Genomic DNA, 15,379 nt, shown 5'->3' with positions numbered 1-15,379 from the left:
TTAACGTCAGGAATATTTACAGGTTTTTGTTTTTTTTTGTTTTTATTCTTGTTTTTTTTTATTATTTAAAAACCAATTTTAGGAAACAATAGCAATATTTAGGAAGTAAGAAATGCCGTCTCATGTTCTCTGATAAATTCTGTGCATTTTGGTGCCTCATACGAGTTTGGTTGCGTATAAGTTGAGAAAAAGGTATCTATACAGTAGAAATAATATAGAAGATAATAATAAATATTCAGTGTGAAAAATATCTGCTATGGAATGTGGATTTTTGCGGTGTGTAAACGTTGAACTTACAGATGGAGGATGGGAATGGGCTAAGTATGTTGGTGCGTGGAGAGGGTGAGATTGACGGAGATGTAAAGGAAAGAGGAAGTGGTTGACATGGCAGGTGAGAAGGGGTGAAATTAATTGCCTATTGTTGTGGATGAATCTTGTACTGATAGCTGAGCGAATGCTGGAGAAAATGACGGGAAGGTGATAGAAGGATTGCTATAATAACGTAAAAGAGATCAGTACTAGGTATGGTCGGATCGGATACCTCGGATCCAAATATCCGCGGATATTGCCCTTCATCGGCTACATCGGATACAAATTCGCGGAAGACATCGGATCTGGATCCGAAATTTTAAATAATAACTTCAGTGAATGGAACGCGCAATAAGGGTGGAAAGAGTGTGACGTAGCATGCGATTCTTGTCCTACGCCACTGGTCAGTGGTTTATCCGAAGATTTTTCCTATTATCATTTCCAAACCCAAGAGTAACAGTTTAGGACCTGAGCATGTAAAGAGGTTAACAAAAAAACTTGAAAGACTATAAAAATGATTTTTAATTTATAAAAATATTAAAATGTGCATTAAAATCTAAAAAGCACTCCTTCGATTGTACGTACCCAGAATAAACTTGAATGATTACTTCGTTTAATTTGAAAGGAATTTGAAAATGCATTTGGATCCGAAAATATGCGATCCGAAATATCCGGCTCCGAAAATCAAGGGTCCGATCCGAATCCGGATCCGAAAAAAATCCTGCATCCGTCCATCCCTAATCAGTACTAATGAATGTGGTCAAAGAAGTCAGAGCCATGTCGAGCTAGGGAGCGGAAGAATGTATTAGGGGAGTTACCCTGTTGTGAAACATTTGTAATCTCATTCTAATTCCATTTTAAACGGAACATTGATGAGGCTAATAATTATATTGAACGGTTTCAATGGAGGAGTTACGTCTGCGGAGGCCGTTTGCTCTCTCGAGAGTGATTTTATAGTTAGAGAGGAGAAGTTAATCGAAACCAGACTTCTGTATCAGCCTGCTATAGGCTGACAGTCTCACAGGCGAACGTACCGAGCGTTGGGTGGGATGCTGCCCTTGAAGTTTTCAATAAACTTGTCTCATTGAGAATTGATTTTCTAAAAATAATCGCTCATGAAAATATCCAGGGAGTGGTGGGTACCAGTGGGGGACCTGGGAAAAGTTCTTTAAGTCCATCTCAAAAACTTATGAATAAAAAGAGGATGAGTAACCTTTAATTGTGAATTCGGACGGAATATTATTCCACGTCCTTCGCTATTCATACGCGTTTCAATTACTCTTTCCTCGTGATACATACATTTTTATTACATTTAGATTTCAAATCCTCTGCTGGCGATATATTCTATGTGATAATGAGATAATTCTATGCATTGGTTTATCGTAGGCACATTGCAATTAGTATTTGGTCACAATTTTGGTATAATTGCTGTAAATATGATTTAACATAGATTTCCAATCTTACTTACCGAAGAAATGTATTCTATCTGACTCCCGAAAGGTGGAAAGCTTGGATTAGCGGGTATAAAATGGCGAAGCTGCCTTTAAATATTTTATATCAACTTTTGAAAATATTATTTTTCACTATAATAACTGATATATACGGTTTAAAATAATTCCAAGTACTTTGACTTGATTTACACAGGTTTTTACGTTTTCGATAGATTTTGGAGAGGTATAGCGGTGCGCTCTTTTTCACTTTGTGTAAACTTGATTTTATTTTAAAATTTTCAGAATTTCAACATGAAACAATACCTCTGAATGTGAAAAATGTCACGCATAGTGGAATATCGAGGAAAGTATAGCTTTGTCCTTTGCTGTCATGATTCCCAGGTATTTTCCATTCCCTGCTATCACAATTTTCGTCGGAAAATGGTGGTGAGCCCTCTTCACATCATTTTAACGCAGACTGGGGCAAAGGCGAGTTTATTTATTTATTTATTTTTATTTATTTATTTCCATCGCCCCGAAAACAGCTCACAAGGCCTTTTACATCGGAGGGTATAACATGAAACAACAACTATCACACACAACCATGCCCTGGATAGGAGCAACCTACCCAGGCGGGACTCGAACCCGCGACCTTCGATTTGGCAGGCGAGGACTTTACCCCGCCGCCACCGAGGCCGGCTAATCAATTATCTTTCAGCCAGAATGTAGGCACATTAGGTATATGACTTTTTGACTTTTAGTACAAAATTTGATTTACTGTGCCACAAAAGGATGAACTTTCACCCAAAAATAATGTTAAAAGTCTTAGTTTTGTTCTATTTTTAAAAAAAGTCACCCCAACAAGAAATTACTAATTAGAATTTCCGTCATATACAAAGGTATATCCCTATACTTTAGAGTGCTTTCAAACGTTCACCAAAGATCTTAATTGGTATAATGGAACTATATAGAGTATTCTGGATGTTTTAAGACTCTCTGAAGTCTTCTATGATAGTATTGAACTTTGTATTACTTAAATGAAGTGTCCAGAAAGTTCTAGAACATTCTCCCATTTTTAAGTATATAACGGCATAAGTTTGTGCTCTTCTTATTAATTCTTATTCTGGATTTCTTATTAATTTGTTTCAAGTCTCCAAATGCATTTAGAAATAATATTGTCTCATAAGATAAGTGCAACTATTGAAAAGAACAGGAAAATCTGGGAAAAGAATCGTACTCAATTTCAAGATCCACATAGGAAAAGATTAACTGTTCCACTAGAAGAACAGTCACAGGAAAATAATAGCAGGGTACCACTAAAAGTCCAAGTTGTTGGCCGCTAGATAGCGGCCAACAACTTGGATTAAGATCTTTGGTGAACGTTTGAAAGCACTCTAAAGTATAGGGATATACCTTGTATATGACGGAAATTCTAATTAGTAATTTCTTGTTGGGGTGACTTTTTTTTTAAATAGAACAAAACTAAGACTTTTAACATTATTTTTGGGTGAAAGTTCATCCTTTTGTGGCACAGGAAATCAAATTTTGTACAAAAAGTCAAAAAGTCATAGCCCTAATGTGCATACATTCTGACTGAAAGATAAAAAAACTCGCCTTTGCCCCAGTCTACGTTAAAATGATGTGAAGAGGGCTCACCACCATTTTCCGACGAAAATTGTGATAGCAGAGAATGGAAAATACCAGGGAATCATGACAGCAAAGGACAAAGCTATACTTTCCTCGATATTCCACTATGCGTGACATTTTTCACATTCAGAGGTATTGTTTCATGTTGAAATTCTGAAATTATTAAAATAAAATCAAGTTTACACAAAGTGAAAAAGAGAGCACCGCTATACCTCTCCAAAATCTATCGAAAACGCAAAAATCTGTGTAAATCAAGTCAAAGTATTTGGAATTATTTTAAACCGTATATATCAGTTATTATAGTGAAAAATAATATTTTCAAAAGTTGATATAAAATATTTAAAGGCAACTTCGCCATTTTATACCCGCTAATCCAAGCTTTCCACCTTTCGGTAGTCAGATAGAATACATTTCTTCGGTAAGTAAGATTGGAAATCTATGTTAAATCATATTTACAGAAATTATACCAATATTCTACTGAAAAGGCAGCAAGTAATGAATCTATCCATCAATCCAAAAGAAGAAAAATGCCTTTGTCATCTACTTCATCTACAACAACTAAAACAATAATATTAACTTGTTTATCAGTGACTGAAATTAAATATGAAGAGTACGAAGAAGAAAAATCCACAAGCATATGTAAGAAGCACAGCAGAACCAAAACTGCAACAAAATTAGTAAAATCTTTAAATTTATCGACCAGAAAAGCATCAGCAGTTTGTAAGCAGTTATTTCAAGATGGGATTAATGTGGATATGCCTTCACAATCAGGTATTTACACATCCATTATTGAATAAGCCGTTACAATAAATGAAGGAAACGCTACAGATGGAAAAATTCTTAATTTGAAAAAATAATGGAAAATGGAATGGAAACAAATGGAAAAATCTATGGAAAAGTGTTAAGATGATTGTTGCGGACACTACAAATGTGAATAATGGAAGAAAGAATCGAGTTGCTATTCAGTGTTTGCTGAAAATAAACTAGAAAAGCTACAATCCATTGCCTGTCAGCACCATGTTCTTGTTCGAGTTCTTCGCTTAGTAAAGAAAAATGAAATTGGAGAAAACAAGACATCTCCCAACAGATAATATCCATTTATTCCAGAACTTGTATGACGTGATGATATGAAATTTCTATTTCATTTACCTCAGGTTTCCCATTTTTTTTGTAGAAAATGGAATATTTCCTAAAGTAAAGTTTCAGAACACACCTAGTTTAAGTAATGCCAGGTGGAATTCCCAAGCCATACTAGCTATTTGGTCATTTATTCTTTTACCAGAAAAACAAACTCGCTACTAAAAATTTGTAGATTTGTCTCTTACAGTTGAGCAGATCCAGTGGAGTAGCTATGAATTACATTCAGGGGGGGTCCAAAACCAGGGGAGGGGGAATTTTTTAAAAACAGGGTACTAAGTAGAGGATTTAATACTACTTTTCACACTTTTGGAAATCGAAATAACTTCATTTGTCAATTCATGGTTTTTCAATACTTCGGTGGAGGGAGCGGGGTTGGTCCGGACCCCCCGGACGTCACCCTTACTACGCCACTGGACAGATGTGTTACCACAAAAGTGTTATAAAATTTCATCATTATAATGTAATTTATTCATTTAAAGAAAAAACTGCTACAAAATGATTTTTTCACCTTACGTGTATTATGGTAAAAATAGTTTTTTTAGGTTGGGGGTGACCTTTTTCAAAAACTAAATAGAAAGAATGTCTTTTTCTTTAGTTTTGAACAAATGTTCATCAATTAATAGCACAGGAACATGGGGTTACATAAAAGTCATAACCCTAATGCACATATCCACGTTGTCTTACGTCGACTTTCTTGATATTTGCGCAAAATAATTTTCATTAGCGGAAAGGCAAGAAAAAAGTTTGCAAAGATTTTCTCTTAAATGAACTTCCCTCGTCTTTCAATCCGAATGTCTACACATACTCGCATTGTCTGACTTTCTTGAAAATTCCAAAAAGTAATTCTCACTAAAGAAAACATAAAAAAAACTCGCTAAAAATCACTGATATCGTAGAAAAAATATCCTTTTTCGAGGAACCGTTGTAGTTCCCGATTTGTTACAAATCTACACTGATCTCCACGTTGTCTTGATCATATCCGACGCCTTCTCTGCTATCATGAGCACGGGCGCGTACAGATGTGCTGCCACCATGGTGGGGATTATGGAGGCGTCCACAACTCTCAGATTCTTAATACCGTGGACTCGCAGGGAGTCGTCCACCACAGCCATTTTGTCCGTTACGGGTCCCATCTTCGCCGTTCCGCACTGATGATGAAGGGGCGCGGTCAGCTGCCTGACCGCGCAGCGCCAGTACTCGTCCGATCCGAAAGGTAAGTGTGCGCACCCCGGCACGGGACGTTCGTATAGTTTCGCTCCCAGTTTCATCATGGTTTCCGTGTTTCCCAGCGACTTTGCACGCTGCAGGGCGGCCACCATCGCTTCCATGTCGAGGGGGTCATCGAAGTAGTTGCCCCTCATGACGGGCCAGGTGAACGGGTTCGCGTTCCTCAACTTGATGCTCCCGCGCGATCGTGGTCTCATGACCACCGGGAGGATTGTCCAAGAGTCGCGGTTGTTCAGCGGTCGGAAGTACTGATCGTAGAACTCGTCGGTGATTCCGATTCCTCTTCTTGTGACCCAACCGTCGTCGCCGGCCAGGCTAGTGGACATCATGATCAGTTCGACGTCCGGCAGTCCGCCTTCGGAAAGGTTGGTCCTTATGTACCCTATGTTCTCGACTGCTCCCGGAAGTACGAGTGGGCCCTCATGGCGCTCGTAATACTTTGCAACGCTTTCGAAGTTCACATCCCTGTTTTGGATGATGGCTTGAGGAACTTCGATCGTGTGTACCAATCCGGTAAATGACAGGTGGTCTATCAGGTTTTCCCCTACTCCTGGAAGGTCTTTGATCACGGCAATTCCCTTCTCTTTAAGGTGATCTTGAGGTCCCACTCCTGAAAGCATAAGTATCTGTGGCGAATTTATGGCTCCTGCTGAAAGTATCACTTCCATGTTGGCCCTGACGGAGTACTTTCTGCCATGCCTCTGGAACTCCACTCCCGTGGCTCGTTTTGTCTTAGGATCTATGTTGATCTTGGTCACGTGGCAGTTCTTGGCCACGTGCAGATTGGACCTCGTCCTGACCGGCCTGAGGAAGCCCTTCGCTGAGCTCACTCTCGATCCGTTCCTTGTGGTGGATTGCAGGTAGCTCATTCCTTCCATATACTCTCCGTTGTAGTCTGGATTGTATCTTATGCCGATCTCTTCGAAGGCTGAAATGTAGGCGTTCGATAGAGGCGTCCTGTATCGGAGGTGCTCGACGTCCAGATAGCCTCCGGACGAATGGTAGGGCGATCTGTTGCCATCGCTTCCTCCGAAGACTCCCGGTATGTGAGCGTTTGCCGACTTCTTGAAGTACTTGAGCACGTCTCGGAATCCCCAGCCACGATTGCCCTGCTGCTCCCACTCGTCGTAGTCTTTGGGGTGCCCGCGGGTGTAGATCATGTAGTTGAGGACGCTACTTCCTCCCAGGACTTTCCCCCTGGGCCAGTTGCATCGGCCGTCCTTGTTTGCGCCGCACATGCCCTCCTGGTAAACGGTCCTGTATCCCCAGTTCATCGGTGAGAGCTGCCAGAAGGCGACGAAGAGTGGGATATCGTTGAGGGTTAGCTCGTCTCCACCGGCCTCGAGGAGAAGCACCTGAGAAATATTTTTGTTCAATTAGTTAGGTTTAATTTATTTTCATTAATACTCAATGGAAATAAGGGTAGGAAGGAAGCTTTCTATGATAATACATTAATCGTTCTGAAGTATTAACACATTCATCGCGGAGCACCAATTGACGTACTCTGCCGGTCGGACGCCTGCGTACCTGACTAATATGCACTCCCGAGTTTCCGATCGTGTGCCTCGCCTTCACCCATGTTACAACTTAAACTTTATGATGGTACTACTTAATGGTACTGCTAAAATTTTAGTAGTACCATGGCCTTTATCAAGTTTCCCTATTTCGACCTGTGTGCGCCGTTTGAAAATAGCAGTATTTGAACGGAAGTTATGGTGCGAAACAATTCTCTATTTTTCTTTATTATTTTATCGGCCGATTCTGACGACTTCCATGAAGATCGGGCCCGCAATGAATATGTCCATGGTAATGGACATGTAAAATTGAAAAAATTAAAATAATCACGTATCTGCTGGAGGACGTGGATTATTGAGGCACGCTAACAACCCTTCTTCTCACGCTCCATGAGGAACCAGCTGTTACACGAATAATTTATCCGACGGCATCTACGCCCCGTGAACAATTTTGTCGAGGAAAGGGCAGGAGACAATAAACTCTGGTATTAAGGCTATAGCCACGAGTAACATAGGTATGGTTCCGATCCTCACGAAGTAAATTAAAAAAATACCTTCATCCGTGTCCAGGTGCCATGTTCTATACGGGCCTTCCTTTTTTGAGTCTCGGGTCATTCAAGGAAAACCGTAAATGCATGAATAGGTTACACGCCAGAGAAGAAAGAGAAGTATCAATTTAAAGAAAAGTGAGTCCTCACAGAATAAGAGCCTATACTATTAATATGAATCTAAAAGTATTTCAATAAAATAGTTCAAGAGCTTTAGCTCGCTTTCCCATAAATCTTTACATGGTCGTATCTGACTGGAAACAGGCAAAAAAAACTCCAAACAGGCTTAACCGTTCGATTTGCTTTATTTAATTGAAGCCATGAATTCCAAAACAGGACAACTCCACTTTAATAGCTAGAAAAAGAATTTTGATTTATAACCTGAAAACTATTAAAGATGACACATTGATTAAGATTCTGAAGCTTCACAAGATAATTCACCCTTTCTGAATGTAAATTAAAATTCCCATCGGTATTAGAGCAAACAATTATGATGATCGCGCTTTAGTGATGTTGTGAAAATCATCAGGAATCCCTCCAGTAAAAATTTTGTTTAACTAAACAAAAGACCCAACGAAAGTTTTATTTTCGTTTAAATAATTTTCACAAATATATCATTTATCGTGTGACCCGAATGATTTTCAGTCTTAAAGCCATGATTCACTTTTTGAGAGAGCAATATCATTTACTGTGATTTCTTAATAAATTTTATACTCAAAGTATATCCGACGCTGTTCTTGAACAGATTGAATGCTATCATTTTTTTAATTTGAATTATTATACATTGTGGAAATTGGTGCTTCACCACTTTGTAAGACTATATTTCCAAAGGCCAAGTTCGTCCAAGGATGCAGGATACTATATTAAGTGCATTAGAAAAAGTCGGTTATAGAATGTTGTATAAAAATCTAATACAACAACAAATATTTCAGCGTAGAATTATTCATGGGTGAACAAGCCATGAAGAATTTGGCTTTTCAAAAAATTAAGTAAGTAGTAAATTTCCTAACGTTTCTTTCTCCTCTTTTCTTTTTAGCCGCTTCTTTTTTTCCACTTATACTCTTCCTATTTCACTTCTGCTACCTGTTTTGTAAAGTTTAGTTCCATTAATTTTTTCATTTACGTTTGACGCAAAAAAATATACGTTCATATGTAAAAAAGCCATCAATAATTGATTAGTCAAAAATTACATAGAAAATTACCTACATTTTCTTTCTCATCATTTCGTGTTAGTTCCTTCCTCTACTTTAACACTTTTTTAGTTTACTGCTGCTTCCTTTGTTTGCAAAAACAAATTTGCTGCTATGATTTTCTATCATTCTCCTTCTCTTTAATGCTCGCAGCGCCGCCATCGTATTTTGGTGGCCATTTTTTAAAACTTTTCCGCACACTTATTTTTAAACTATTAGATGGATAGAAAATAGAAATTTTCGGGTGTTCTCAATTTTATGATTTTATGATGACAAATAGTATATTAAAAATGAAATTCATTAGAACATTGCAATTTTTATAATGGTGCTATAGTTTGTGTAAACAAAGATCATTAGCACCCATAGGTTTTATTGATTTTTTCTATTTGATAAACAAGTTAGAATTAATGAAACTCGTAAAACATATTAAATACAATGATTATTTCCCAAAAAAAATGTGACACCGATAATTTCATTTCCTTGAATTTAATGCAAAACTATTTACATATGCAGGCAATTATGAACGTATAGGTTTCTCATACAGTTATTTTTAAGAGAAAGTATTCTTAACTACATTTATATTGCATTTAGGCAAATTTTTTTCTTATTATCCCAGTTACGAAATAGATTACAATATAGAGCTTTAGAGCCGGAGTAAAACCATTGAATCCGCCTAAACCCGTATTTTAAGTGTCTTTTGTAGACATATTACAATTAGTATTTGGTCATAGTTCAGGCATAAATTCTGTAAATATGAATTAAAATAGATTTACAATCTTAGTTGCCGAAGAAATGTATTCTATTGTATTCCCGAATGGTGGAAAGCTGGGATTAGCGGGCACAAAATGACTAAGTTGCCAATAAATATTTTCTATCAGCTTAAGAAAATATTATTTTTTACTTTAATAACTGATATACATTGCTTAAAATATTTCCACGTACTATGACTTGATATCCACTGATTATGACATTTTTGATAGATTTTGGAGAGGTATAGCGGTGTTCTGTTTTCCAATTCATTTACCATGATTTTATTTTAATTTTTTCAGAATTTCAACATGAAACAATGTAACTATTTTACCTCTGAATGTGAAAATGTACACGCATAGTGGAATATCGAGGATAGTATAGCATTGTCCTCTGCTGTCATGATTCCCTGGTATTTTACATTCTTTGCTATCACAGTTTTCGACGGAAAATGGTGGTGAGACCACTTTACATCATTTTCACGTAGACTGGGGCAAAGATGAGTTTCGTTCATCTTTCAATCAGAATGTTTGCACATATCCACGTCGTTGACTTTGTTGAATTTTGCGCAAAATAATTTTCATTTGCGGAAATGCAAAACAAATGTTTTCCAAGATATTCACTAATATGAACTTCGCCCATCTTTCGATCCGAATGTCTGCAGATACTCAATTTGTCTGAATTTCTTCACCTTTCCACGAAGTAATTTTCATTCGAGAAAACGTTAAAAAAAAACTTGCTAAAAATGCACTAATATGGTAGAAAATATTATCCTTCTACGGCAACCGTTGTAATTCCCGATTTTTTTAAATAATCTACACTGATCTCCACGTCGTCTTGATCATATCCGACGCCTTCTCTGCTATCATGAGCACGGGCGCGTACAGATGTGCTGCCACCATGGTGGGGATTATGGAGGCGTCCACAACCCTCAGATTCTTAATGCCGTGGACTCGCAAGGAGTCGTCCACTACTGCCATTTTGTCCGTTGCGGGTCCCATCTTCGCCGTTCCGCACTGGTGATGAAGGGGCAGGGTCAGCTGCCTGACCGCGCAGCGCCAGTACTCGTCCGATCCGAAAGATAAGTGCGCGCACCCCGGCACGGGACGTTCGTATAGTTTCGCTCCCAGTTTCCTCATGGTTTCCGTGTTTCCCAGCGACTTTGCCCGTTGTAGGGCGGCTACCATCGCTTCCATGTCGAGAGGGTCTTCGAAGTAGTTGCCCTTCATGATGGGCCAGGTGAACGGGTTCGCGTTCCTCAACTTGATGCTCCCGCGCGATCGTGGTCTCATGACCACTGGGAGTACCGTCCAAGAGTCGCGGTCGATCAGCGGTCGGAAGTACTGATCGTAGAACTCGTCGGTGATTCCGATGCCTCTTCTGGTGACCCAGCCGTTGTCACCGGCCATGCTAGTGGACTGCATGATCAGTTCGACGTCCGGCAGTCCGCCTTCGGAGAGGTTGGTCCTTATGTACCCTATGTTCTCGACTGCTCCCGGAAGTACGAGTGGGCCGTCATGGTGCTCGTAGTACTTTGCTACGCTTTCGAAGTTCACATCCCTGTTTTGGATTACGGCATATGGAACTTCGATCGTGTGTACAAAACCGGTAAACGACAAGTGGTCTATCAGGTTTTCCCCCACTCCTGGAAGGTGTTTGATCACGGCAATTCCCTTCTCTTTAAGGTGATCTTGAGGTCCCACTCCTGAAAGCATAAGTATCTGTGGCGAATTTATGGCTCCTGCTGAAAGTATCACTTCCATGTTGGCCCTGACGGAGTACTTTCTGCCATGCCTCTGGAACTCCACTCCCGTGGCTCGTTTTGTCTTAGGATCTATGTTGATCTTGGTCACGTGGCAGTGCTTGGCCACGTGCAGATTGGACCTCGTCCTGACCGGCCTGAGGAAGCCCTTCGCTGAGCTCACTCTCGATCCGTTTCTAGTGGTGGCTTGCAGGTAGCTCATACCTTCCATATACTCTCCGTTGTAGTCTGGATTGTATCTTATGCCGATCTCTTCGAAGGCTGAAATGTAGGCGTTCGATAGAGGCGTCCTGTATCGGAGGTGCTCGACGTCCAGATAGCCTCCGGACGAATGGTAGGGCGATCTGTTGCCATCGCTTCCTCCGAAGACTCCCGGTATGTGAGCGTTTTCCGACTTCTTGAAGTACTTGAGCACGTCTCGGAATCCCCAGCCACGATTACCCTGCTGCTCCCACTCATCGTAGTCTTTGGGATGCCCGCGGGTGTAGATCATGTAGTTGAGGACGCTACTTCCTCCCAGGACTTTCCCCCTGGGCCAGTTGCATCGGCCTTCCTTGTTTGCGCCGCACATGCCCTCCTGGTAAACGGTCCTGTATCCCCAGTTCATCGGTGTGAGCTGCCACAAGGCGACTAAGAGTGGGATGTCGTTGAGGGTAAGCTCGTCTCCACCGGCCTCGAGGAGAAGCACCTGAGAAATATTTTTGTGCAATTAGTTAGGTATAAAATTATTACGAAGGCTTCCGCGGACAGTTGAATAGTGATTGTTTTTCGGGTTCATTCCGTTTTGACTCATATTTTGCGGACGACAGTTTCGGGCGCGTTCCAGCTCCCAGGACCGGAAGACGGGCCATGGAACGCGCTCCAAACTGTCGTAATAAAAATATAAGTTATGATCTTATCAATATACGTGGTCCAGTCCAAGCCGAGATACGGAGCATGTCAATTGACGTACTCTGCCGGTCAGCCTTTCTCCGCCTCCGTGCGTGACTAATGTCCACTTCCGAGTCTTCCGATCATGTGCATGGCCTTCATCCATGTTACTACTAAACTTCAGCAATTTTCCCTATTCCGACCCTTTTGCGCCGTTTGAAAATATTAGTATTTGAGCGTAAGTCTTGGCGCGGAAAACATTCTCTATGTTTCTTTCTTATTTTATCAGCCGATTCTGACGACTTCCATGATAATCGGGGTCGCATTGAATGTGTTAATAATAATGTGCACGTAGTATACCAGTAAAAGTATTTGTTTAGGCGGATTCAATGGTTTTTCTCAGGGTCTAACGCTAGTGCTTTGCTGGGTGAACAAGTAAAAATATTGCCAAAGTGCGATATTTATGTCATTCAGAATACTTTCCCGTAAAAATAACTGTATGAGAAACCTATAAGTTCATAATATCCTGCATATGTAAATAGATTTACTTTAATTACAAATATTTTGACACATCTTTTTGGGAAATAATCATTGTAATAATATGTTTTAGGAGTGCTTCAATACTAACTTGTTTGTCAAATTGAAAAAGTAACAAAACATATGGGTGCTAAAGTTTGTTGTTAACAGAAATTATAGCACTCTAATAAATATTGTAATATTCTAATGAATTTCAATTTTAATATACTATGTGTCATCATAAAATCATAAAATTGTGAAAACCCGAAAATTTCTATTTTCTATCCATCTAATAGTTTAAAATTAAATGTGGGGAGAAGTTAAAAAAAATGGACTCCAAAATACGGTGGCGGCGCTGCGAGCATTAAAGAGAAGGAGAATGATAGAAAATCATAGCATCAAATTGGTTTTTGCAAACAAAGGAAGCAGCAGTAAACTAAAAAAAGTGTTAAAGTAGAGGAAGGAACTAACACGAAATGATGAGGAAGATAATGTAGGAAATTTTCTATGTAATTTTTGGCTAATCAGTTATTCATGGCTTTTTTACATATGAACGTATATTTCTTTGCGTCAAACGTAAATGAAAAATTGATGGAATTAAAATTTTAAAAACAGGTAGCAGAAGTGAAATAGGATAAGTATAAGTGTATAAGTGGAAAAAAAGAAGCGGCTAAAAAGAAAAGAGGAGAATGATAAGGTAGGAAATTTACTATTTAATTTTTGAAAAGTCAAATTCTTCCTGGCTTGTTCACCCATGAATAATTCCACGCAGAAATATATGTTTTTGGAATTGATTTTAATACGATATTCTATAAACGACTTTTTATAATGCGCTAAATATAGTGTCCTGCATCCTTGATCGATCTTAGCTGTTGGCAATATAGTTTTACTGAAGTGGTGAATCACCAATTTCCACAATGTATAATAATTTCAAAATAAAAAAATGATGGCATTCAATCTGTTCAAGAACAGCGTCGGATATACTTTGAGTATAAAATTTATTTAGAAATCAAAGAAAATGATATTGCTCCCTCAGAAAGTTAATCATGGGTTTAAGATTGAAAATCATTCGGGTCACACATTAACTTATATATTTGTGAAAATTATTTAAGCGAAATTGAAACTTTCGATGGGTATTTTTTGTAGTTAAAAAAATGTTTGAATTGGGTGGAATTCTAATGATTTTCACAACATCACTATAGCGCGATTTTCACAAGTTCCTGCTTTAATACCGTTGGGAATTTTAATTTACATTCAGAAAGGCTGAATTATCTTGTAAAGCTTAAGAATCTAAATCAATGTGTTATCTTTAATAGTTTTCAGATTATAAATCAAAATTCTATTTCTAGCCATTAAAGTGGAGTTGTCCTGTTTTGGAATTCATGGCTTCAATTATTGAAAGCAAATCGAACGGTTATGCCTGCTTGGAGTTTTTTTTGCCTGTTTCCAGTCAGATACGACCATGTAAAGATTTATGGAAAAGCGAGCTAAAGCTCTTGTACTATTTTATTGAAATACTTTTTGTTTCATAATAATAGTATAACTTCTTATTCTGTGAGAACTCACACTTTTTATACATTGATGTTTCTCTATCCTCTCTGTCGTGTAACTTATTCATGCATATACGGTTTTCCTTGAATGGCCCGAGACTCAGAAAAAGCCGGCCCCGTATAGAACATGGCACCTGGGGACGGATGAAGGTGTATTTTTTATTTACTTCGTGAGAATCCGAACTATACCTATGTTACTCGTGGCTCTAGCCTTAATACCAGAGTTTATTGTCTTCTGCCCTTTCTTCGACAAAATTGTTCACGTGGCGTAGATGCCGTCGGATAAATTATTCGTGTAACAGCTGGTTCCTCATGGAGCGTGAGAAGAATGGTTGTTAGCGTCCCTGGATAATCTACGTCTTCTTACTACTCCTCAAACCACCTCAAAGCCGTGTGGCGGGGGTTGTCTGGACAACAGCAGTTAACAAATAAATGCTCTAGATGGAAATTCTCCAAAGAAATCACGCCTAGTGTTTATTAATTTCCGTATTGTTCGGGGAAAAACGAATTCCCATTCCAATCCGTTCGTTAAAATATCTCAATTTATCGCCTCTGTCGGTCCTGGAAACATAGTGGGGTTCTAATATTATGTTATTATTGTCGCTTTGAAAGGTATCTATTTTCAATTCGTCAAATAATGTAAGGCTAGTTAACTACCCAGGATTTTCTAGCGGCTACCAGCTTTATTCGTTTAACGTCTATTGTATGTACGCCCGCAGTAGTTTTTGACGAATCGTATAGCTTCCCTGTGTATTTTATTGAGCGTACGGATTAAGTCTTTTTGCGTCGGATCCCATATGCTCTCTGCATAGCCAAGATGTAGCCGGACGAGTGCGAAATAGCATCTTTCTTTTTCATTCAAAATCATCTCACAATACACTTGTCGAATCATAGCTTCGTCAGGGGTCTGCCATAAATAGTTCTTATGC

The 15,379-nt window shown here is 39.0% G+C and overlaps 2 protein-coding genes across 2 annotated transcripts; both read right to left on the bottom strand.

Annotated features, from left to right (window-relative positions):
• Positions 1–5,473: 5,473 nt before the first annotated feature.
• On the bottom strand, positions 5,474–7,027 carry LOC124155254 (glucose dehydrogenase [FAD, quinone]-like). Its single transcript, XM_046528974.1, has one exon. It carries the CDS (start codon positions 7,025–7,027, stop codon positions 5,474–5,476), a length of 1,554 nt encoding a protein of 517 aa, XP_046384930.1.
• Positions 7,028–10,567: 3,540 nt separating this feature from the next.
• LOC124155253 (glucose dehydrogenase [FAD, quinone]-like) lies at positions 10,568–12,550 on the bottom strand. The gene is made up of 2 exons (XM_046528973.1): positions 12,467–12,550; positions 10,568–12,202 (listed from the first exon to the last, which is right to left on the bottom strand). The coding sequence occupies exons 1-2, from the start codon at positions 12,548–12,550 to the stop codon at positions 10,568–10,570; spliced, it is 1,719 nt and encodes a 572-aa protein (XP_046384929.1).
• Between the last annotated feature and the right edge of the window lie 2,829 nt (positions 12,551–15,379).

This window comes from Ischnura elegans, chromosome 3, assembly GCF_921293095.1.
Source record: "Ischnura elegans chromosome 3, ioIscEleg1.1, whole genome shotgun sequence".
Classification (NCBI taxonomy): Eukaryota; Metazoa; Arthropoda; class Insecta; order Odonata; family Coenagrionidae; genus Ischnura; species Ischnura elegans.
Note: the sequence above shows the minus strand (reverse complement) of the source record. Positions and strands in the feature narration are given on the sequence as shown.

Coding starts and splice junctions, on each gene's coding strand:
- LOC124155254 (XM_046528974.1), bottom strand. CDS start 7,027: ATGAACTGGGGATACAGGACCGTTTACCAGGAGGGCATGTGCGGCGCA.
- LOC124155253 (XM_046528973.1), bottom strand. CDS start 12,550: ATGGATGAAGGCCATGCACATGATCGGAAGACTCGGAAGTGGACATTA. Junction 12,203..12,466: donor GAGAAAGGCTGACCGGCAGA/GTACGTCAATTG, acceptor AATATTTCTCAG/GTGCTTCTCCTCGAGGCCGG.